At 52.0% G+C, this 22,723-nt stretch overlaps 2 protein-coding genes across 6 annotated transcripts; one reads left to right on the forward strand and one right to left on the reverse strand.

The window, feature by feature from the left end:
- The first annotated feature begins 34 nt into the window (after window positions 1–34).
- On the forward strand, window positions 35–20,568 carry SHISA5 (shisa family member 5). 4 transcript variants are annotated; one of them, XM_036079421.2, is made up of 6 exons: window positions 175–360; window positions 2,666–2,822; window positions 12,982–13,065; window positions 18,726–18,844; window positions 18,991–19,200; window positions 19,322–20,568. In XM_036079421.2, exons 1-6 carry the CDS (start codon window positions 294–296, stop codon window positions 19,399–19,401), a joined length of 717 nt encoding a protein of 238 aa, XP_035935314.1. In that variant the 5' UTR covers window positions 175–293; the 3' UTR covers window positions 19,402–20,568. The 4 variants fall into 4 exon arrangements, with proteins under 4 accessions (XP_077934745.1, XP_077934746.1, XP_035935314.1 ...); XM_036079424.2 differs by having other exon boundaries at window positions 175–357; XM_078078619.1 differs by lacking the exon at window positions 2,666–2,822 and having other exon boundaries at window positions 35–360.
- Window positions 20,569–20,824: 256 nt separating this feature from the next.
- TREX1 (three prime repair exonuclease 1) lies at window positions 20,825–22,609 on the reverse strand. 2 transcript variants are annotated; one of them, XM_036079399.2, is made up of 2 exons: window positions 22,094–22,609; window positions 20,825–21,692 (listed from the first exon to the last, which is right to left on the reverse strand). In XM_036079399.2, the coding sequence occupies exons 1-2, from the start codon at window positions 22,318–22,320 to the stop codon at window positions 20,870–20,872; spliced, it is 1,050 nt and encodes a 349-aa protein (XP_035935292.1). In that variant the 5' UTR covers window positions 22,321–22,609; the 3' UTR covers window positions 20,825–20,869. The 2 variants fall into 2 exon arrangements, with proteins under 2 accessions (XP_035935292.1, XP_035935296.1); XM_036079403.2 differs by having other exon boundaries at window positions 20,825–21,832.
- Between the last annotated feature and the right edge of the window lie 114 nt (window positions 22,610–22,723).

Genomic DNA, 22,723 nt, shown 5'->3' on the forward strand with positions numbered 1-22,723 from the left:
GCGCCCAGAAGGCGACGTCGGGGCTCACCAGGCGCCGCCGCAACCCGGAATGGGCCGGAGTGTCCGCGTGGCCCCTGGACGTGGGCCCGGCCCGGAGGCTGGGAGGGGCGTCCGCTCCCCCTCCCTGGCCTCGCTCTCCTCCCCTCCGCTCCCTCCTCCGGGCGGGGTTCCCGGAACAGGCCGCCAAGGGCGGGGCGAGGAAGCGGTGGCCGCACGGGTCGCTGCGGCTGCGGCGGCACCTCAACCCGTGCCGCTTCTGTCCGTCTGTCCTTGTGTCAGTCCGCCGCCCAGCCATGGCTGTGTGGGTCCCCGCGCCACGGATCCTGCTGCTGGTGCTGCTGCTCCCCCCGCCTCCAGGTGGTGAGCCTCGCGGGGTGGGGGCAGTGCGTCCCGGGCAGGGACAGTGTGTCTGGGAGGGGGGCAGCCACGTTCGTGCGTCCCTGGAGTGAGCCCAGGCAGCACCATCCCCAGTGTCCCTTACCCCCAGTAACCCCAAGGCAGCCAGCCAACCCCCAGGACTGACCTGACCTCGGTCAGCACCCCTGTGTCTGAACAGACTCTGGGAAGTTGCCACCATTGTTGTGCCCCGGGTAATGGTGGTAGTGGTGGGGTCTGTGCTCCCTTAGATGTTCCACGGGATCGGGTCCCCAGGGGCTGGGGTAGGAGTCCCTGCCTGGCCTTAGCCTAGGGTGGTGGCAGGAGGGAGGCCTGGCCCCTCTATCAGAGGCCTTCCCTTCGGCCCTATTTACTGGCTGGACTCCCCCACCCCCTGCTCCCATGGCCCTTGTGTTCCTGGGGACGCCTGAGGCTGGCCTCCTGGGTTGGAGGAAACACCACTGTGTGTGTTGATGGTAGACTGATGATTCACCGAGGAGGCGGCCAGGCTGGGGGCCATTTCAGGGTAGGAATTGGAACAGCCCCTTGCCCAGCCAGAGGAAGTCGAGCGATCCCACTGGGGTGAGTGGCTTTCTCGAGGAAAAGGGCTTTATTTCCTGGGGGGCTGAGATGAATCCGGGGACCTGGGGTGGGAAAGTAAGAAGGTGGAGCCCCGGTCCCTGGTCCAGTGAGATCTGGCAAGCCTCGTCCAGCGTGTCTGGGGCCCAGAAGAGCATTTCTGTCGTGGGCTCTTGGCCCAAACAGTGCAAGGGGTGTATGTCTTCAGCCCCAGCTTAGAGGCTGGGCTGTGGCCGTAGAGGCCGAAAGGACCCTGCTGGAGGTGGGTCACCTGAGTTACCCGGGAGCGCGGGCCACGCTGACCACACCTGCTGTCAGGTGGACAGCTGGCTGGGGGGAGCCTGGGAGTGGTCAGGTCCTCTGCGCCTGCAGCTTTGCCCAGAGCAGGGTTCTGCCCGAACCTGCCAAGACCGGAGCACCCCGCCCCCGTCCCCCATCCCCTTCCTAGTTATCTCTTCTCAAGGAGGTCACTCAGTGCCTCTGTCTTTGGGACTCGCTCTGTATGTGATACACTGACCAGGCGGAGTCTCCAGACACGGCACGCTGCCCTGGGGCTCTGGCCAGTCTGGGTCCCCCGGGTCCAGGTGCTGGGCCAGGACTGTTTCCAGGAGACATAGCCATACATCAGGGTTTGTCATCAGACCTGTCTCCAGGCTACCATAGCCATCTGGGCCTTGCTGGACTGGGTGTTCTATTCGGGGTCTGTCCAGGCACAGTCTGGGACTGCCCCCCTCCTGCTGGTGGGCACTAGATCTCTGCTAATGTAGCTTAAGGATGCATGGGAACATTTGGCTGTAGCTTCTTCCTGGAAGTTTGCAGGCCTTGTGGTCTCCCAAAGCCCTGGGTCATTTCCCACACTTGTCAGCCAGGTCCTCTCAGTATGACCTGGAATACTGGGAGCTCTGTCCTTACCCCAGCCTGTGGGAAAGTCCTTGGATCCCTACTCTGGCTGAGAGCCTTGTGATGGTTCTGGGGCTTAAAGTGGTGCCACTGCGTCGGAGCCCTGGCCACCAATTGCATAAACGTTTCCTAGGCACCTGCTGCAGGCCCAGCCCAGGGCTAAGTGCTTCACGGACATTTGTGGTGGGTATGGCCGTGGCCGACGGTGAGCCTGCTGTGAGGGCGTGGGCTGTGAGCGCCAGGGCCCTGGAGTCCAGGGTCTAGCAGAGGCACTGAGTGGTGAGGAGAGGGAGTAAGGATTGAGAATGGGTTGGTCCAGTGCCTGGGCCCCAGCAGCTGGTTGGGGGCGTTACTGTTCAGCTCTGACTGCTGGGCTTGGGCAGCTTCTAGAGGAGGGGGACTGGAGTAAGGCCGTGAAAGATGAATAGATTTGAAGACAGGGAACGGGAAACAGGCAAGAATATGGGCCGAGTGTGGATAGAGCTGGAAAGTTGGGGCGACCATCAAAGCCCTTTGCAGTCCAGAGCCTGCTTTGTGGACCCTGGACTTGATCCTGAGGCAGTGGAGACCAGGGATGGTCCGCGAGCGGGAAGTGGCCCCTCCAAACTCCCACTTAGGAAGGTCAGTCTTCATCAGAAGGCAAGTGGCTGGTGGAGGAGAGAGGGAGCCCGGTTAGGTGCCTCTGCTGTGGGACAGGGGGGAGGGCAACGCAGTGCTAAGGGAGGGGCTACGTGGGCTGGGACATGGCTGAGATCTGGCATGAGGCCTGGCCCTATGGCCACCGATTGACAAGTGTGCTTTTCCGCTCCAGCCCACAGTGAAGTATGTGTGGCTTCCCGTGGACGCAAATTCTTCCCCGAGTCCTGTCCTGATTTCTGCTGTGGCAACTGTTACAACCAATACTGCTGCTCTGATGAGCTGAAGAAATTTGTGGGCAGCGAGGGAAGCTGTGCCGGGCCTGAGGCCAGGTGGGTGCACAGTGGTCGCAGGGTGGGAGGCCTGAGCCCGCCCCCCAGCAGGAGTGTGCCTGAAAGAGAAATAGCCCTGCCCCTCTGGCCTCGCAGCCCCCTCAAGATGCTAGAGCACTGGACTAGGGATGGGGGTAAGGGATGGGAGCTCCTGTTCTGGGCTTGCTCAGTTAGTCCCTTGCCCCTCTCTCCCCAACCCTCAAGGGCTCCAGCTTACCTGGCTCACTCAGTCTTGGGCTGAGCAGTTTTCTCAGGGCTGGTGGCCTCAGCTGGCCCTGTGGCTCACCCCTGGGTATGTACCTGGACCAGCAAGATGCACACCTTGGTGTGAGTGTACCCTGTAGCATACGCATGCACCTGGCAGGGGATTGTATGTGATTTGTGTAGGTATCATCCTGTGGGCCCTGGGGCGCACATCGCACTCTGCACCATGCCTGGGTCCTCTTGGTGTGGCCAGTGGATTTGCATTCCATCTAGGTTTAGACCGTTTCATGGGCTGGAAGCAAGGTCTCCCTTTGCCACGTCTGTGTTTCTTTTGTGTTTGGTCATAGGGATAGAGAGGGTGGAGGTGGTCCAACTTCTCAGCTCATGGCAGGTGATCATCACTGGTCTGGGCAAGCCCAACCCAGCCCGTACCATCTTATATATTTAATCTCACGTGACCTTTCCATTTCCCTCTCACCCCATAAGCAACCAGTCTGTATGTCCTTTTCATTGTTTGTGTGATTGATTGATTGATTGATTTTTAAGTTAAAGTTTGTTTTTTTTTAAACTCTACACCCAACATAGGGCTCAAACTCACGACCCCAAGATCAAGAGCTGCATGGTCTACCGACTGAGCTACTTTGTGTTTTGAAAAGTCTACGTTGTTTTGTGGATACAATGAACTCCCTTACTTTTTCGCATTCAGCACAGTGTTTTTTATTTGTAAGACCCATTCATATTGCATGGTGTACAGCTGGGCTGTGCCCACCCTGTGGTGTCATTCTCTGTGGTGTGAGTCCTAAGCTTGCTATCATAGATAATTGCTGTGGGCATCTTCCTATACTTCCTTTCTCTTTTTGTGGAACCATGTGAGAATTTCTTGGACGTGTACATGGGAGCAAATTGCCAGGTCAGTGAGATGTATGTAGTTACTAAGGACTTCCAAGGTGTTCTTGGGAATGGCAGCACCAGGCTGCATACCTGCCAGCCATACCTAAGGATTCCTCATGGATCATATTCCACCCTTTCACTGGAAGTGAACACCTTTTGGTGTCCTTATATTTTTACATGTGTCTTTAAAAAAAAATCCATTCCAGTAATTTTTTTTTAATACAGCATTTCATTTAAATTTAATGTAATTATTGGCGTTCTGAGATTATATTTGCCATCTTATTTTGTGGTTTTTTTTGGTCTCTCCTATTCTGTATTTCTTTTTTTTTCACTTACCGTATTGTTTTGGTTTGTTCTTACTCCATTATTTTTTCTTCTACTGTTTACTTCTTTTACCTTCTGTATTCCTTTATTCCTTTTTCTTGCCTCATTGCACTGGCTGGGACTTCCATTGCAATGTTGAATAGAAGTGGTGAGAGCAGAGCTCCCTGTCTGGGTCTCAATTTTAGGGAGAAAACATATAGGATTAGGTATGATGCTAGCTGTAGATTTTTCATTGGTGCCCTTTATCAGATTGAGGAAGTTTCCTTCTATTTCTAGTTTGCTTGGACTTTTAGTCATAAAGGGATCTTGAGTTTTGTCAAATAGTTTCCCTGCCCCTGTACTTTTTCTAGGTAATCTTTTTTTTTTTTTTTTTTAAAGATTTTATTTATTTATTTGAGAGAGAGAGAATGAGAGACAGAGAGCATGAGAGGGAGGAGGGTCAGAGGGAGAAGCAGACTCCCTGCCGAGCAGGGAGCCCGATGCGGGACTCGATCCCGGGACTCCAGGATCATGACCTGAGCCGAAGGCAGTCGCTTAACCACTGAGCCACCCAGGCGCCCTTCTAGGTAATCTTTTTGATGGTACTGTAAACAGTATAGTTTAAAATTCTCATTATTTATTGATATAAAGTTAATACATTTTTATAAATTGACCTTGTATCCAGAGACTTTACTAAATTTATGTATCAGTTTGAGTGATTTTAATCGAAACTTCTTAAGAATTTTCTATAAAAGTAGTCACATCATGTGTAATTAATGTTTTCTTTCTTCCATTCCAATTCTTGTACTTTTAATTAGTTTTTCTTGCTTTATTGCACTGGCTAGGATCTCCAGTACAGTGTTGATTGGAAGTGATGATAGGTAGCATTCTTGTCTCAGGGGAAGGCTTTCATCATTTCTGATTAAAAGTAATGTTTGCTGTAGTTTTTTTTGTTTTTAAAGACACCTTATTAGACTAAGGAAGGTTTCTGCTAATCTGATAGTGATACTAAGAACTCTCTTTTTACAAATCCTTGGTGCCTTTTAAAGATTTATTTATTTATTTGAGAGAGAGAGAGAGAGTGCACGAGTGGGGAGAGAGGCAGAGGGAGAGGTAAAGAGAGAATCTCAAGCAGACTCCCTGCTGAGTGTAGAGCCTGACTCGGGGCTTGATCTCACGACCCCAAGATCATGACCTGAGCCAAAATCAAGAGTTGGGCACTTGACTGACTGAGCCACCCAGGAGCCCCTCCTTGGTGCCTTTTAAAAGAAACATATTTCTGGGGCTCCTGGCTGGCTTAGAGGAGCCTGCGACTCTTGATCTCAGGGTCATGAGTTCAAGCCCCATGTTGGGGATCGAGATTACTTAAATAAATAAAAATTTAAATGGAACATATTTCTTTTGGATAAATATCTAGGAGTAAATTTGCTGAGTCATTGGCTGCATGTGTTCAGCTTTGGCAGGTACTCACAGTTTTCTAGCATTGTTGTACCATTTACGCTCTTACCAGCCATGTATGAGTGTTCCAGTTTGCTGTGCCTTCTCTCAAAACTTGGCATTGTAAGTCAATTTTTAAAAATGGAGGTATAATTACATATAGTAAAATGCACAGGTCTTAATGTTTCAGCTTAATGAGTTTTAGTAAATGTATACTTCTCACATATAATACCTTAGGCAGGATCTAGATCATTTCTATTTCCCAGAAGGTTTTTTTTTTTTTTTTTTTTTTTTTTAAAGATTTTATTTATTTATTTGACAGAGAGAGACACAGCGAGAGAGGGAACACAAGCAGGGGGAGTGGGAGAGGGAGAAGCAGGCTTCCCGCGGAGCAGGGAGCCCGATGCGGGGCTCGATCCCAGGACCCTGGGATCATGACCTGAGCCGAAGGCAGACGCTTAACGACTGAGCCACCCAGGCGCCCCTATTTCCCAGAAGGTTTTAATTTTAGTAATTTTGCTGAATGTGTAGTAATACCTCATTGTGTTGTTTTCTTTTAAGTGTTTTGAAATTTATTGAGATTCATTTTATGACCCAGCATATACTATACCTTGGTAAATGTTTCATATGAACTTGAAAAATGGTATATTCTGCAGTTGTTGGGTGTAGTGCTTTAGAAGTGTCAGTTAGGTCAAGTTGGTTGATAATGTGTTTAGATCTTTTCCGTCTTTATTGGTTTTGTCTGCTTGTTTTATCGATTACTGAGAGACCACAGATATGTTTATTCTTCTTTTAGTTCTGTCAATATTTGCTTCATGAATTCTGATGCTTTGTTATTAGGTGCATATGTATTTAAGATTGGTTTGACTTTCTGATGAAGTGTTCAATTTATCATGTGTAATGTCCCTCTTTATTTCTTGTAATACTATTGTAAACTCAAAGACCATATTTTAATTGTTTTTGACAGTGAATATTTATTTATATTTATCCATATATTTATATTCTCTGCTGCTTCTTATTGCTTCCTACATCTTTAAGCCTCAACTGAGATCGTGTTCCTTCTACCTCTCATGCAGGTATGCTGGTGTCAAATTTTCTCCATTTTTGTTTCTCTGAAAATGTCTTTAATTTCACCTTCCCTCTTAAAGGATATTTTTCCCAGTTACAGATTTCCAGGTTGGCAGCTGTCAACTTCTTTCAACACTTTAAAGCTTTCATTCCATTGTCATTTCTTTTTTATTTATTTATTTTTTTAGTAATCTCTACATCCAACGTGGGGCTCGAATTTATGACCTTGAGATGCTTTTCTGACTGAGCCAGCCAGGCGTCCCATTCCATTCCATTGTCTTCTGATTTCTGTCCTTTCTGTTGAGAAACCAGTTGACAGTTTAATTATTTCTCCTTTGCAAGCAACATGTTTTTTTCTGAGTGCTTTTTTTTTTAAACTTTTTATTTTTTTAAGATTTTATTTATTTATTTATCTGAGAGAGAGAGCAAGTGAGCGAGCATGCATGCGCGCATGCTCGCGTGCAAGCCAGGGGAGAGGCAGAGAGAGAGAGAGAGAGAATCTCAAGCAGACTCCTCATCGAGTGGGGAGCCTGATGTGGGGCTCGATCCCACAACTCTGAGATTATGACCTAAACTGAAATCAAGAGTCGGATGCTCAACTGACTGAGCCACCAAGGCTCCCCCTCTGACTACTTTTAAGATTTTTCTTTGTATTTGGTTTTCAGCAGTTTTGCTGTGATGTGCCTAGGTGGCTTTGTGCTGTTTGGGGTTCACAGTACTTCTTGAATTGTTGTTTTTTCCTCAGTTTTGAAAAATTGGCAGCTGTTATCTCTTTAAAGATTGCTTCTGCTCCATTTTCTCACTCTTTACCTTTTAGGACTCTAATTACACATATATAAGACCTCTTGTAAACCTCTTGTATTTCGTATTTCACCCACCATCTTCTGTCTTTATATTTACTGTCTTTTTGTGTCTCTGAGCTTCAGTCTACATGTATTGGACCTATCCTCCAGTTTATGAATTATATCTTCAGCTGTCTCTAATGAATTATGAATTTGTAGTATTGCTTTTTAGTTCTAGAATTTTTGTTTCTTCTTTTATATTTCATGTTCTCCTCAACTGCTCAATTTTTTTTCTTTCATCTCCTTGAACTGTGTATGTGGTGGTGTTTAATGTCAGTGGCTTCAATATTTGAAGCCCCGTGGTATTTCTGGGGTCATTTGCCTCTGTTGTTTGTATTCATGTTGTCTTGTGTCCTAGTGTTTCTGAAAAATTTTGATGGTGTGCCGAACATTACATTTACAAAATTGATTGTAGAAATTTGGAGCCCAGGACTTCTTCCAGGGAGGATTTGTGTTGCTTTTGCCAGGGACACAGCATTCTTAAGATCATCTTGGTCTGGGATGCCTGGGTGGCTCAGTCAGTTAAGCGTCTGCCTTCAGCTCAGGTCATGATCCCAGGGTCCTGGGATCGAGTCCCACGTCAGGCTCCTTGCTCAGTGGGAAGCCTGCTTCTCCCTCTGCCTACCACTCCCCTGCTTGTGCTCTCTCTCTGACAAATACATAAAATCTTAAAAAAAAACAAACAAACCCCCCCCCCAAAAACATCTTGGCCTAACTGCAGAGATTGAGAGGATTAGAAGCTAAACTGTCTACTCACTTCCTCCCTTCTTAGGGTGCAGATTTTGAAGTCTCATCCCAAGTGAGTGGGAATCATCAGGGCCTCCCCACCTGGTGGGCTCTGGGTCTAATCTCTGTCACCCGAGACTTTCAGAGAACAGGCCCTCAGATGCCATGCTTACTTCCATGGAGCTTTCTTTCCAGCCTTCCACACACCAGTGTGGTATCCTTTGCTCTGTTATTGCTCACCAAAGGCTACACACTGATTTTTTTTTTTTTTTTAAGTTTCGTTTATTTAAGTAATCTCAACACCCAACATGGGGCTCGAACCCATGACCCCAAGATCAAGAGTGGCATGCTTTTCCAACGGAGCCAGCTAGATGTCCCTGCACACTGGTTTTTAAAAACTATTTTCTCCTCAGCTTCACCTTTCCTTCAAATTTAGGATATAGTTGTTCCTAATGCTTTTTAATTTTATTTTGTTTTACATTTAATTTTGGAAATTTTCAATATATACAAAAGCAGAGAGAATAATATAATAACTCTACATACCCATCACCTGCTTCCATAGTTACCAACACTCTGACACTATTATTTTATACACCTCCCACCACTTTTTTTTCTGATTATTTTAAAACAAAACAAAAATTAAAACATCATAAAAATTTCTCCCAATGGCTCCTGGATGGCTCAGTCATCAGTTGAGCGTCCAACTCTGGATTTTGCTCAGGTGATGATGTCAGGGTCCTGGGATTAAGCCCTAGTTGGGCTCTGTGCTCAGTGTGTGTGTGTGTGTGGGGGCGGTCTGCTTGAGATTCTCTCTCCCTCTGCCCCTTCCTCTGATCTCCCTCTCTCTCAAATAAATAAATAAACCTTTAAAAAAATGTCTCCTTAAATGTTAGTTTTCATCCGTACAAATGAGTCCTTTGTAAAGAAATATAACTACTCTTTCAATAACACATTTGGTACAATTAACAGTAATTCATTAATAATTTTCAATGCCAGTCTGTCTTTAGTTGCCTCCACTTGTTCCAAAGTGCCTTTTCATGGGTGGTTTGTTCAAATCAGAATCCAAAGAAGGTTATTATTGTTATTTTTTTAAAATCAAAGTATAGTTGACATACAGTATTCTGTTAGTTTCAGGTATACATCATAGTGATTCAGTATTTTTATATGTTACAAAATGATCCCCATGGTAAGTGTAGTCACTGTCTGTCACCGTACAAACTTATTACAATATTATTGCCTATGTTCCCTGTGCTGTACATTACATCCTGTGGCTTATTTATTTTATGACTGCAAGTTTGTGCTTCTTAATCCCCTTCACCTCTTTCACCCGCCCCACCCCCAACTTGTCCTCCCTCTGTAACCACCACTTTGTTTCCTGTATTGATGAGGCTCTTTCTGTTTTGGTTTGTTGTTTGTTAAATTCCACATAGAAGTGAAATCATACGGTATTTGTCGTTCTCTGTCTTATTTCAGTTAGCATAATACCCTTTAGGTCTATCCATGTTGTCGCAAATGGCAAGATTTCATTCTTCTTTTTGTGGCTGAGTAATATTCCAGTGTGTGTGTGTGTGTGTGTGTGTGTGTGTGTGTGTGTGTGTGTGTGCGCGCCTCACATCTTCATTATCCACTAATCTACCAATCAACACCTAGATTGCTTCCACATCCTGACTATTATAAATAACTCTGCAGTGAACATAGGGGTGCACATATCTTTTCGAATAGGTGTTTTCGTTTTCTGCAGATAAATACCCAGAAGTAGAATTGCTTGTATATGGATTATATGGTATGCCTATTTTTAACTTGTTGGGGGAACCTCCATACTGTTTCCCACAGTGGCTGCACCAGTTTGCATTCCTACTAACAGTGCACGAGAGCTCCCCTTTCTCCACATGCTCCCCAGTACGTGTTATATTGTATCTTTTTGATACTAGCCAATGAAGCTATTACTTTTATTTTATTTTTATTTTTTAAAGATTTATCTATTTTTTTTAAAGATTTATTTATTTATTTGAGAGAGAAAGACCGAGACAGAGAGAGCATGAGAGGGAGGAGGGTCAGAGGGAGAAGCAGACTCCCCGCCGAGCGGGGAGCCCTATGCGGGACTCGATCCCCGGACTCCAGGCTCATGAACTGAGCTGAAGGCAGTCGCCCAACCAACTGAGCCACCCAGGTGCCCAAAGATTTATCTATTTTAGAGTGAGAGAGAGAGGGCAGTGGGGAGGGGCAGAGGGAAAGGGAGAGAGAATCTCAAGCAGACCCCACAGTGAGTGCGGAGCCTACGTGGGGCTTGATCCCACGACCCTGAGATCACAAACTGAGCCGAAACCAAGAGTGAGACACTCAACCAACTGTGCCACCCACGCGCCCCTGAAGTTATTACTTTTTAAAAATTTTTTAATTTTTTTAATTTATTTTTTTTTAGATTTTATTTATTTGACAGAGAGAGGGAGAGCACAAGCAGAGGGAGGGGCAGTGGGAGAGGGAGAAGCAGACTCCCTGCTGAGCATGGAGACCAATGTGGGGCTTGATCCCAGGACCCTGGGATCATGACCTGAGCCGAAGGCAGACGCTTAACTGACTGAGCCACCCAGGCGCCCCTGAAGTTACTACTTTTAAAATCTCTGTTGTACCTGTAGTTATTTCCCCTTTTTTATTATGCATTTTTTTCTTTTTCTGTCTTCTCCTTGATGAGTCTTCCCAGAGGGCCTACCAACTTTGGGTTTTTAAATCTTTTGTATTATTTTTTGTGGCTGTTGTTCTCTTATTTTTGTGTTTCCCTTTATTAATCCCTTCCTTATTTGGGGGATTTGCTCTATTACTTTTTCCCCACCTTCTTGAGTTTAACATCTTACGTTTATTCTTTCTTTCTTTCTTTATTATTTATTTATTTTTAAGGATTTTATTTATTTATTCATGAGAGACAGAGGCAGAGGGAGAGGGAGAAGCAGGCTCCCTGCTGAACAAGGAGCGCAACACGGGACTTGATACCAGGACCCTAGGATCAAAACCTGAGCCAAAGGTAGACGCTTACCTGACTGAGCCATCTAGATGTCCTAACATCTTACTTCTAAAGATAAATAAATTTCTGGGGCAGCTGGGTGGCTCAGTTGGTTGAGCATCTGACTCTTGATTTCAATTCAGCTCATGGTCTCAGGGTCATGAGATAGAGCCCCAGGTCAGGCTCTGTGCTCTGTGGGGAGTCTGCTTGAGATTCTTTCCCTCTCCCTCTCCCTTTGCCCCTCCTCCCACCTACACACTGTCTCTCTTTCTGAAATAAATAAATGAATCTTTTTTAAAAAAGATAATTAATTTCCATCTAAGAACTGCGTTAGCTGTGTTTCATGAATTTTAACCTGTAGTATTTTTGTTATCCAGTTTTACTAATTTCTTAATTTCTTCTTTTTTTTTTTTAACTTGGCACAATTTTATTTATTTTTTCTTCCAAATTTTTGTTTAAATTCTACTTAGTTAACATATAATGTATTATTGGTTTCAGGAGTAGAATTTAGTGATTCATCACTTATATACAACACCCAGTGCTCATCATAACAAGTGCACTCCTTAATGCCCATCACCCACTTAGCCCATCCCCCACCCACCTCCCTCCATTAACCCTCAGTTTGTTGTCTATAGTTAAGAGTCTTTTATGGTTTGCCTCCCCCTCTCTCCTTCTCTTTTTCTTTTCCCTCCCCATATATTCATCTGTTTTGTTTCCTAAATTCCTCATATGAGTGAAATCATATGGTTTTTGTCTTTCTCTGACTGACTTATTTCACTTAGCATAATACACTCTAGCTCCATCCACATCATTGCAAATGGCAAGATTTCGTTCTTTTTGATGGCTGAGTAATATTCCGTTGTATGGATACACCACATCTTTTTATTTTAAGATTTTATTGTTTTTATGTTTTTATTTGTTTGAGAGAGTGTGTGTGTGCGTGCACACGTGTGGGGGAGGGGCAGAGAGAGAGAGAGAGAAGCAGAGTCCCCGCTGAGCAGGAAGCCTGACCTGGGGCTTGATCCCAGGACTCTGAGATCATGACCTGAGCTGAAAGCAGATGCTTAACCGACTGAGCCCCCCCACCCCCGCCAGGTGCCCCGATATACCACATTGTTTTTATCCATTCATCAGTCAGTGGGCACTTGGGCTCTTTCCATAATTTGGCTATTGTTGATAATGCTGCTATAAACATCGTGCCCCTTTGAATCTGTATTTTTGTATTACATGTTTCTTAATTTACTTTATATTTTCTTATTAATGCACAGTTTTGTCGCTGTTTTTCTTTTTTGGTACCATGTTAGTTTCTCAAGGTATGAGTTGTGTTTAGCATTTCTTTTTTCACTTTGTGGCTCGGTGGTCTTTCTCTGCTGATTTCTAACTTCATCCCACTGTGGTTAGAGAAGATAACTTTGTATGATACCAATCTTTTCAAATCGATTGAGCCTCGTTTGTGGCCTTACATGTAGTCTATACTGGAGAATGTTCCAGGTACGCTTGAGAGGAGTGTTCAGCACTGTAGCCTGAGATCCTGAGTGTGTGATAGTCATCCTCGGGAGGCCATCGGGGCTCCTCTGTGGCCCGCGCAGGATCGGCTCTTGTGCATTTTGTGTGTGTGCTAAGGTAATGTTTGTTCCTGGTGTGCTGGGTGGGGCTTGGATGTGTTAATCATGAAGTTTCCTCTTTTCAGTGTGTCCGCTGACACAGAGCCACTGGAGCAGCTGGGCTCGGCGCTGAGGTTTCGTTCCAGCTTGGACAGCGACCCGATGTCAGGGTAAATAAAACCTGCAGGCTGGGCACATCTTCCTGGTGGAGGTGACAAGGGGCTCAGTGGGCTAGAGTGAGGGCTGTGGGCACTGGGATGCCACAGAGTCATTATAGTGGGGCCCCAGAGGAGCTGACCACCAGGTCCCTGATCCTGATGTTGGAAAGTTGAGTCCTCATCATTGTGCTGGGGATAGGGGGACTGTGGTTGACAGTTGAAAGGCCAAGGGTAGGGGGTCCCTGTTGACCTAGGTGATGGACGGGGTGGGCACTGCTGACTGATGGGGAACAAGTGACAGTGATGGAGGTGATGGTGGTGACAGCTATGGTATGATGGTGACAGTGACAGGGCGATGGTGACAGGGATGGGGTGATGGTGGTGACAAGGATAGGATGATAGTGGTGATGGTGGTGGGTGATGGTGGTGATGGGGATGGGATGATGGTCATGGTGGTGATGGGCGATGCTGACGATGATGGCAGGGTGATGGTGGTCACAGCGATGCGGTGATGCTGGTGATGGTGACAGAGCGATGGTGATAGTGATAGGACAATGGTGGTGACAGTGATGGGGTGACAGTGGTAATGATGGTGGGGTGACAGTGGCAATGGTGACCATGATGGCAGGGCGATGGTGGTGACTGACGGGGCAATGGCGGTGCTGGTGCTTGGTGATGAGGTCATGGTGGTGTGGTAAAGATGCTGGGATAACTGATATGCCCAGTCCCTGTGTCAGGGCTTGTGAGTCGTGGTTGCTGTATCAGGGCCCTTCTGTCAAGGGGCCGGGGAACAGCGCAGTCCCCCAATCCTCGGTTCCCTTGGCCAGGTTCCTGCTGTGTGTTCTTGCCACCGTGACGAGGTGCTGTGACGTACCCTTCATGTGGGTGGAGTAAGCATGCAGCCACTCATGTATTTTCCTGGTGGGGTCTGTTCCATGTGCTGCGTGCCCCTGCCCCGGTGGATCTAGAAGCCCCTTTCAGGAGAAGAACTGCCCAGGCCTGGTTGCCCCTTTGGAGGAGGACACTGGGGGCTCCGGACCTGTGCGGGGGGTCCAGGTGCTTGCCTGTCCCATCCTGCCCTGTGAGCCTGGGTGGGTGTGGGGTCTCACTGGCCACAGTGGGATCAGGACAGGGCTTCTGGGAGTGGGGAGGTGTCACAGAGGTACAGCCCGTGGTCCCTCCTCAGTGCCCAAGGCCCGGCCTCTGCTCTCCGCTCTGCTGGCTGATCCTGCACCCTTGGCTGATGGGAGACTGACACCTTGACTCGCCCCTCCCTCCACACGCAGGGACTGCCCTTTGCTGAGTCCCAGAACTGTGGGCTTTCTGACAGCCCCACAGGACATCCTGCTGTCCAGCCGGTGTGGGCCTGGGGCAGCGTCCTGAGGACAGTGAAGTGTTCTGGGCAGTGCTGGTCTGAGTGGCGTTCAGGAAGAAGACCATTCTGGCTGCTCCATGGAGGCTGAGGCAGGGAGGGGGTGGCAGCCATGGCTTCCCAGTCCCAGGTGTTGGGAGGCCAGAGGGAGACCGGGCTTGGTGGGGGGAGGTGAGGCCGGAGACTGTCATTCAGCAGCTGCCTGCTAGGGAGTGGCCAGGGGGGTGGCGGGGGGCCTGGCCTCTGCTCTGTTGACGGGGCCAGAGGTCCAGCCCTGTGAGAGGATGTGGGACCAGGAGTGGGTGTGGGGTGAAGGGCTCAGGTTGGGTGGCAGGAGTGTGTTGAGGACTGAATCTGAGGGTCAGCAACATTTGAGGAAGGGCCTCGGGAGATGCTGAGAGGGAAGGTTCAGAGAAGCGGAAGGCAAGAGGAAGATGCTTGGGCTGTGGGGTATTGAGAAATGTGGATGCCACACCACAGAGGCCACGGCACCCTTGGCAGGAGCCGTTCAGGGCAGCGGATTGAAGAGTGAGTTGGAAACGTGTAGGGTGAAGTGAGTGTGGACAGCTTCAGGGAGAGATTTGGCTGCGAACCAGTGAGGGGGAAGACAGGAGTTGGAGGAGGAGGAGTCAGGGTGAAGAAGGGCTTCTTGGATGCTGGTGGAGACTTGAGCTGAGAGAGGGGACAGAGGGGACATTGCAGAACAAGGTCCCCGCGGGGCATAGGAGGAGAGGCTGCTGGGACTGGTGGCAGCAGAGAGGTAACTGGGGTGAGCCCAGGAGCACCTGTCCCTCTGTGAGCTGTGCACACAGAACCGGGTCTGGTGGGTGGTGTGCACACTCCTGCGCGTGGCCCTGCCCCGCTGTCCTGCCCGCCGGGACGCGCAGGTGACCGCAGTCATGCTGCCCGACTTGCCTGCGTCTGCCTCTCACCAGAGCCCTGTGTCTCGCACGGCACCTGCCTTATGCAGGTTTAGGGCTTAGGAAGCAGGCAGAAGGGCAGGGTCAGCAGCGACACTTCTGTGAATGCCCTCAGATGGGCATCTGTGTGCTGCCCCCTCGGCCAAGGGCCCTGTTTACCCACTGGAGTGTTGGCTCCTTGGTGGGGTCCAGCCCCTGCTGCTCAGGCCGTGCCTGGGAGCTCCAGAGAAGCCTCAGTGGGGGAAAAAACCCCCACGTCTCCCTCTGTGGGTGACTCCTTGGGTTCTCCAAGAATGAGGCACCAGGTCAGAGTGCAGGGACCCAGAGGAGGCCACCTCTGCCTGTCACAGCCTGGATGGGTTGTGTCTTCCCTTGACGTGGGCCCTCTGCTCCCGAGTGTGGCCATGTTACCTGTGGGCCTGCAGTTGGCCCAGGTCTTCTGCTGCCTGCTCCCCAACTTTGGCAGGTGAACCCCATCCTGCTCTGTTGAATGGTCAGTGCATTGCCAGCGTCATGGTCAAAGTGCTGTTGTCGCTGCTCTGGAGAGGGTCTTTCCCCAGTCCACACACTGGGGGTCTTTGGCCTTCTGGAACCACCCAATTCAGCCCTACACACTCCCTGCTTGGGCTGATTCTGCCTTTTTTTTTTTTTTTTAAAGATTTTATTTATTTATTTGACAAAGAGCGAGTTAGCGAGAGCAGGAACACAAGCAGGGGGAGTGGGAGAGGGAGAAGCAGGCTTCCCGCTGAGCAGGGAGCCCGATGCGGGGCTCGATCCCAGGACCCTGAGATCATGACCTGAGCCAAAGGCAGACACTTAACGACTGAACCACCCAGGCGCCCCTAAAATTTGTCTTATTTTAAGTTTAATTCTCTGGTGAGACAAATCCTAGATTCTTTTTTTTTTTTTATTGTCAACTATAATATATATACAGAGAGGTACACATAGATACACAGTTTTTTTTTTTAAGATTTTTTTTTTAATTTTTAAGTAATTGCTACACCCACTGTGGGGGTCAGACTCGTGACCCTGAGATCAAGAGTCACAAGCTCTACTGACTGAGCCAGCCGGGTGTCCCAGATACATACAGTTTAACAAGTAAATTATAAATCAAATTCCTGGTGATCCCAAGAGCTACGGGAGCCATAGTAGGCTTTGGAGCAGGGGTGACATGATCAGACCTGGCAGGTTGGCCAAGGGCCCTTGAAGAGGCATCTACATCATGCTGGCGAGGCAGGCTGATGGCTTGGAGCATGTGCTGGTGGGAGAGGGGGAGCTGAGGGGACTCGTGTGTCATTCCGAGGGCCCCAGGGGCTGCTGCTGGTGGACCTAGGTCACTGAAGGTGCCCATCAAGGAGGACAGCTGGAACAGGGCTGGCGGGCTGAGCAAGAGTGTGGCTTGGGCACTCAGACAGGGCACCTCAGATCCCAAGGCAGCGTCTGGGCAGGAGGGTGGATAGGCATGGTGAGAGGCCAGGGCTGGGCAGGCGAGGCTGGCGAGGCAACTCCGGGAGGACCGCCTGACCACCTCGGCTTCCCTCCCTGCTCCGGGCCCTCTGGAGCAGCGGGGCCTTGCTGTGTCTTTAAGGGCTCTGTGCTGCTCTTCCTGTCACTGACGTCAGGGCGAGGGGCGGGCCAAGATTTGCCTTCCCTTTCCTCGAAAGGGGAGGGGATCGGAACTGAGTGGCCCATGATGGAAAAAGGGGACGTCCAGGGCTGCTGGAAGCCGGGGAGTGAAGGTGGAGGCTAACATGGGGTGAGCTTGGGCGCCATACTGTGTGTGTGTGTGTGTGTGTGTGTGTGTGTGTGTGTGTGTGTGTGTGTCTGACGGCGGAGGCTAATAAGGGGTGAGCTTGGGCGCCATACTGTGTGTGTGTGTGTGTGTGTGTGTCTGACGGCGGAGGCTGATAAGGGGTGAGCTTGGGCGCCATACTGTGTGTGTGTGTGTGTGTGTGTGTGTGTGTGTGTGTGTGTGTTTCTGACGGCGGAGGCTAACAAGGGGTGAGCTTGGGCGCCCTGCTGTGTGTATGTGTGTGTGTGTGTGTGTGTGTGTGTGTTTCTCTCCATTCCTTGGGGGCAGCAGCGGGTCTGGGAGGAGCTTGTGAGTCTGGAGCAGGTGAGGGCCGCACAGTGGCCAGTGGCTTCTGGTCTGTGAGTGCAGTTGTGTATTTTGGGGTCCACGGTGTGAAAGGTCTGTCCTAGGCTGTCGCTGGGCTGTGTGGGGCCCTGCTGAGGTGGTGCTGCCCCTCTGGACTGTGAGGGGAAGCCCCTCCACCCAGGGCGGGGTGGGGTGGGGCCGGGCCCACCGCCTTCCCCTGGGCCCTCAGTAGAGGCGGAGGCCCTGTAGCTCACCAAGCTCCCTCCCTGTTTTATTTTTTATTTTATTTTATTTTATTTTTTTAAGGAGGCTCCACGGCCAGCGTGGGTGGGGCTTGAACTCACGACCCAGAGATCAAGAGTCGTAAGCTCTGCCAACGGAGCCAGCCAGGTGCCCCTCCTTCCACGTTTGAATGCACTAGGTGCAGTCACCAAGCATGTGCCTTTCCTTAGAAAAGAGTTTAGTCCCTGGCAACAGAGGAGGAGAGCAAGGGACTCCGTCTGCCCTTGAAAGTCCGTTTTAGTGAGCTTCCTGCCCAGGGTCTGTCCTTTCTTTAAAGCCCCTCCACTCTGTTGTGGTCCTTGCTGAGGGGCTGGCATCAGGCAGGCGGGCCTCCTCTTCCAGAAGGCAAGGTGAGCTCCAGCACCCCCATATCATCCACCCGTCTCTTTGTTTGCCCACTTGCCCTACTGGTCAGAGTGTGGGAGCCCTGGGATGTCTGTGAACCCCTGGCACAGTGCCGCGCACCCAGCAGGCTCGCCGTCACTCCTGGGGGGACCTGCAGCCCCTCTCTGGGGCCAGTGCTGAGGCTGCGTTCCCTGCGTGCCTCTCCTCACTGTTCTGGCCACGCTGGCCTCTGCTCTCCTGGAATTTCTCCCCACCTTTGCCCCTTGTGCTGCCATTTTACCTCCACATCTGCCTCCTACGCCGAAGTGTGGGCTCCCAGAGGCCGTGAGCTGGTCGGTCTCGCCCACAGGGACGGGCCTGAGCCACGTGCCTGAGGCCCGGCTGCTGAGTGGGTGGGGTGGACAAGGGGTGTATGGTGGGGAGACACTCCAAGGGCGGAGACCCTGGGTGAGGTGCTTTACACGGACTCGCGAAACCACCCCATTTTACACCAAGGAAACAGTCTGAAGGAGAGTCAGGCTACCCCACCTGGAAGTTGCTCTGTGTTGCCCAGAGTCTGCTCTGGCAAGAGGGGTGCCCCTGGGAACGGTGGGGTGTGGACTGCTGGTCCTGGGCCGGGGCGAGAGGCCCTGGGTCACCACCGGCTCTTTGGCAGGTTTGGGGCAACTGTAGCCATCGGCCTGACCATCTTCGTGCTCTCTGTCGTCACCGTCATCATCTGCTTCACCTGTTCCTGCTGCTATCTCTACAAGATGTGTCGCCGGCCACCGCGTCGTAAGCATGCCTGCCCCCTCCCCGCCCCCCGTGACCCTGGGTGTGTAGGTGCAGAGCCCAGGTGCTGGGGGGGGTTGACCAGGGCCCTGACTCGGCTAAGCTGGAGTGAGGGGTGGCTGTGGTCCTGACTGGGATTCTCTCTGCAGCGGTGGTCACCACCACGGCCACCACGGTGGTGCACACCCCTTACCCTCAGCCTCCAAGTGTGCCACCCAGCTACCCCGGACCAACGTACCAGGGCTACCACCCCATGCCCCCGCAGCCAGGGATGCCAGCAGCACCCTACCCGACACAGTACCCCCCGCCTTACCCTGCCCAGCTGATGGGCCCCCCGGCCTACCACGAGACATTGGCTGGTGAGTACCGCTGCCAACGCTGACCCTGCCTGACACCCCCCCCCCACAAATCGCCTGCCACTGTCACCTCACACTGCATCCCTCCGTGTTCACAACCAACCAGCGTCCTCTCTGTTTTCAGGAGGTGCGGCCGTGCCCTATCCTGCCAGCCAGCCTCCTTACAACCCGGCCTACATGGACCCCCCGAAGGCAGCCCCCTGAGCCTGTCCCTGCTTCTCTGGCTGCCACTTGGTGTGTGTGTGTGTGTGTGTGTGTGTGTGTGTGTGTGTGTGTGTGGAGATGGGTATGCAGGCACGGTCGTTTCCTCCCCGTGCATGGTGTTTGTGTCCGGTCTGTACACGAGGCTTCTTGTGATGCCGCGCTGGGGAGAAGTCGTTGCCAAGGTTGCTGGGACCCTTCTTCGTTCTCTTCCTCACTTGAAATTGTGCTCTTTTGAAATCTCAAAATTCAAAGACTGGGGTGGGAGTTCTTTCCCATACTGCCCCAGGGAGACCAGGCCGGTGGGGGCTCGTCCTGCTAGGACAGTGGGGCTTTTTGTAGGCAGTGTGCCCACGTGTTCTGGTTTGGGCAGAGTGGCGAGCCACTGCTCAAGGCCATGGCCTGTCCCCAGGGCATGGGGTACTCGTCAAGGAACCAGAGCCATCGTGGCATGGGGGTGAGGCTCGGGGCCCAAGTTGGGTTTTAATCCTTTTAGCAGTCGTCCCATAGTCCCCAGAGCCTGGGCCATGCCCAGCAGAGGGCGGGCAGCCTCCCGAGACCAAAACACTTGAGGCAGAGGCCCACCCACCCGAGCGCGGTCTGCCTGGACTGTCCCTGCATCCTCCCTGGCACCACCTGGAGGGCCACGTCCACCCACGGCTCTGGCTGCCCTGGCTGGCCACGACCCCCACCACAGGTAGGCAGGGCGGCCTCTGTCCACCTGCACACTCAGGTGTCCTCCCTGCAGTGTTTTTGTTTTCCTTTCCTTTTAGGCAAAAACAGTTTGCCTGTTTCCTGTTTTAAAATGTATGTGATCATTTTTGTGAGGCTGAACCCCCTGGGTCCTGGAGGGAAATTGGCCCACTGTGGAGAGGGACCGTCAGACCTCTGATAGGCCCTACCTCTCCCCCCACCAGCTTCACAGAATAGCCAGCTCCCGTACCCCAGTCTCAGTGGGTCCTGGCACCCAGGACACCTGGGCCGAGGGGCCGTCTGGACCAAAGGTGGAAGGGGGCCCTAGGTGGCTGCTCTCGACCAGACATGAATACCTCGGTGTTCCCTGTTCCTCTGTTAATATCTCACCAGATCCGTCTTAGCTCTGTACCTGTTGATGTGTTTCTGAGAGTCTAGGGTCTGCACCTTTGTTTATAATAAATGCAAACATTTGGGGCTGCCGCCTTCTTTCTTCAGAGCCTTGGGTGCTGGGACTGGGCATTAGGCCATGTACCATCTTCATCCATCTCTTGGATTTCCATGTTTGCCCTGTGTTTCCTGGGCACACTCAGGTGTCTGGCCATCCCGCTAGGGAGGGTGGAGGACAAAGACTGTGCCACCCTCCGTGTCCCCCTCCCCAGGTCCCTGAGTGTGGGCAGAGGGGCAGGAGGCTTCTCTGAAGCTGCCAAGGAGGGTAGAGGTGAGTGCCCACTCAGTGCTGGGGGGGGTCTTTATTAGTCAGACTTTCCTTCTTGGCCTACTGCCCAGGTGTGGCCAGGGAGAGCCCATACAGCGTGGCTAGTGCCAAGGTCAGGAAGGCCAGAAGACCCAGTGGGGCTAGCAGTCCCGCCTTGGGTGAGGCTCCAGGGCCCTCCATTGGAGGAACGGCCTTGGGCTTCCTGCCCCTGCCCAGGTTGGGACTAGTGTCCCTGGCTCTAGCCAGGGCTTTAGTGGCTGTGGTGGCAGATGGCCTTGGTTTGGTTCCAGCAGAGGCCGTGACCCCGTACATGGGCTTGACAGTGCTGAAAGGCCTGGCATGAGCGTCCACCCACTGGAGCAGGGCCTGCGGCCTCCACTGACAGATGCTGAGCAGGGTGAGGACATCACTCTCGGCCATGTGCGAGTCCGGTGGGGCCTGGCCGTACAGGCGCGTGTAGATGCTGCCCAGGCTGTAGCTCTTCCGTGGGCCATGCTCCGAGGGGCTGCCGGCGTGCTCCAGGGCCTTCAGGGCGGCAATGCTATCCACACAGAAGGCCCCGTCCAGAACGCTGGCAAGGCCTAGGACAGCCAGCTCTGCCTGGAGCAAGGGGAAGTCGTAGCGGTCGCCGTTGTGTGCCACGAGGCACCAGGGCTGTGGCTGGCGCTGCAGGAAGGCTCGGAGCAGGCTGGCCAGGTCGGCGTCGAAGCGCTGACGCCCGTGAGCTGCCAGTACAGCTGTGCTCAGGCCTGTGATCTTACTGGCTTCTGGGCTGCAGGCCTTCCCTGGAGCCACGCACAGAGAGAGCTTGTCTGCCACCCGGGGCGGCGGGGGCACTGTGGGAGGCTGCCCCTGAATATTGGGGGAGCTCTCCAGGGCACATCTGTGGACAGCCAGCAGACACAGCTCCGTGACCTTGGGCTGGGAGGAAGGCAGGCCAGTGGCCTCCAGGTCCAAGAAGATGAGGGTCTGCACGGGCCCCGGGGCTGGGGCCTGCGAGCCCATGCTGGGTACCTGCCGAGCCTGGGGAGGAGCAGGGGTGGGGAGTGGGTGTATGAGTGCCCCAGTGGGAAGAGCTGAGGCCGGCACAGTCAGTGAGCTCCAGGACCCGATTCCAGGGCAGGAAGCCAGAGAGGGTGGCATGACTTCCTTAGGGGGAAGCACCCTCAGCTGTCTGTTTTGGGGGAAACCTTGGCTCTGCCCCTGGCGCCCACCTAGCCTGGGCCCGGGTGGGGGGGTGAGGCCTTCCCACCCTGCCCCATCCCCGCGGGAGTCCTCACTTACCGAGTAGCAGGCAGCAGCAATGATTCGGGGTGCAGTCTGGCTGGTTCCTGCTGCCGGCAGCAGTGGCGGGAAGTGAAACCGAGTGTGAGCCTGCCTGTGGGCTGTCCTGAGGGAGGCCCGCCCTGCTCATCAGCGGGCCAGGTCTGTCCCTCCCCAGCACTGCCCCCTCCTGACTCCCCAGAGGCCTCCGACCTACAGCTGTGGGCCTGCTGGCTGGCACAGCGCATCAGAGCGCTCACGCCGTGAGAGGCAGCCGGCAGGACAAGGGCCGTGGTGCCCAGCCCTTCGGGGAAGGCCAGCAGCAGGACTCCAGCCTGCCAGGAAGCCCGGCTGTGGCCAGCGGCCACCGTGCACCCTCTCCTTGGCCCCACTTTCTCAGGTCTCCCTGCTGTAGGCCCCGGCTGCCGCCTGCCTCCTGCTTTGCCACACAGTGGTTTCTTCCCATGGCCTCAGCCCAAAGCGATGACTCAGGACAATTCCACAGGCAGGGCAGGGCAGGGCCGGGCTCCTTCCTCAGGGCTGATTCGTTACCATGGGGACAGGGTCTCAACTCCGGCCAGGGACGGGAAGGCTCCCAGGCTTCCGAGGGTCTGGCTCCTGCTCCGTCCCCCCCACTCAGCCCGACACAGA

Source organism: Halichoerus grypus, chromosome 1 (assembly GCF_964656455.1).
Source record: "Halichoerus grypus chromosome 1, mHalGry1.hap1.1, whole genome shotgun sequence".
In the NCBI taxonomy this organism is placed as follows: Eukaryota; Metazoa; Chordata; class Mammalia; order Carnivora; family Phocidae; genus Halichoerus; species Halichoerus grypus.

Coding starts and splice junctions, on each gene's coding strand:
- SHISA5 (XM_078078619.1), top strand. CDS start 50: ATGGGCCGGAGTGTCCGCGTGGCCCCTGGACGTGGGCCCGGCCCGGAG. Junction 361..12,981: donor GCTCCCCCCGCCTCCAGGTG/GTGAGCCTCGCG, acceptor TCCTCTTTTCAG/TGTGTCCGCTGACACAGAGC. Junction 13,066..18,725: donor GACAGCGACCCGATGTCAGG/GTAAATAAAACC, acceptor GCTCTTTGGCAG/GTTTGGGGCAACTGTAGCCA.
- TREX1 (XM_036079399.2), bottom strand. CDS start 22,320: ATGCGCTGTGCCAGCCAGCAGGCCCACAGCTGTAGGTCGGAGGCCTCT. Junction 21,693..22,093: donor TTGCTGCTGCCTGCTACTCG/GTAAGTGAGGAC, acceptor GGCTGTCCACAG/ATGTGCCCTGGAGAGCTCCC.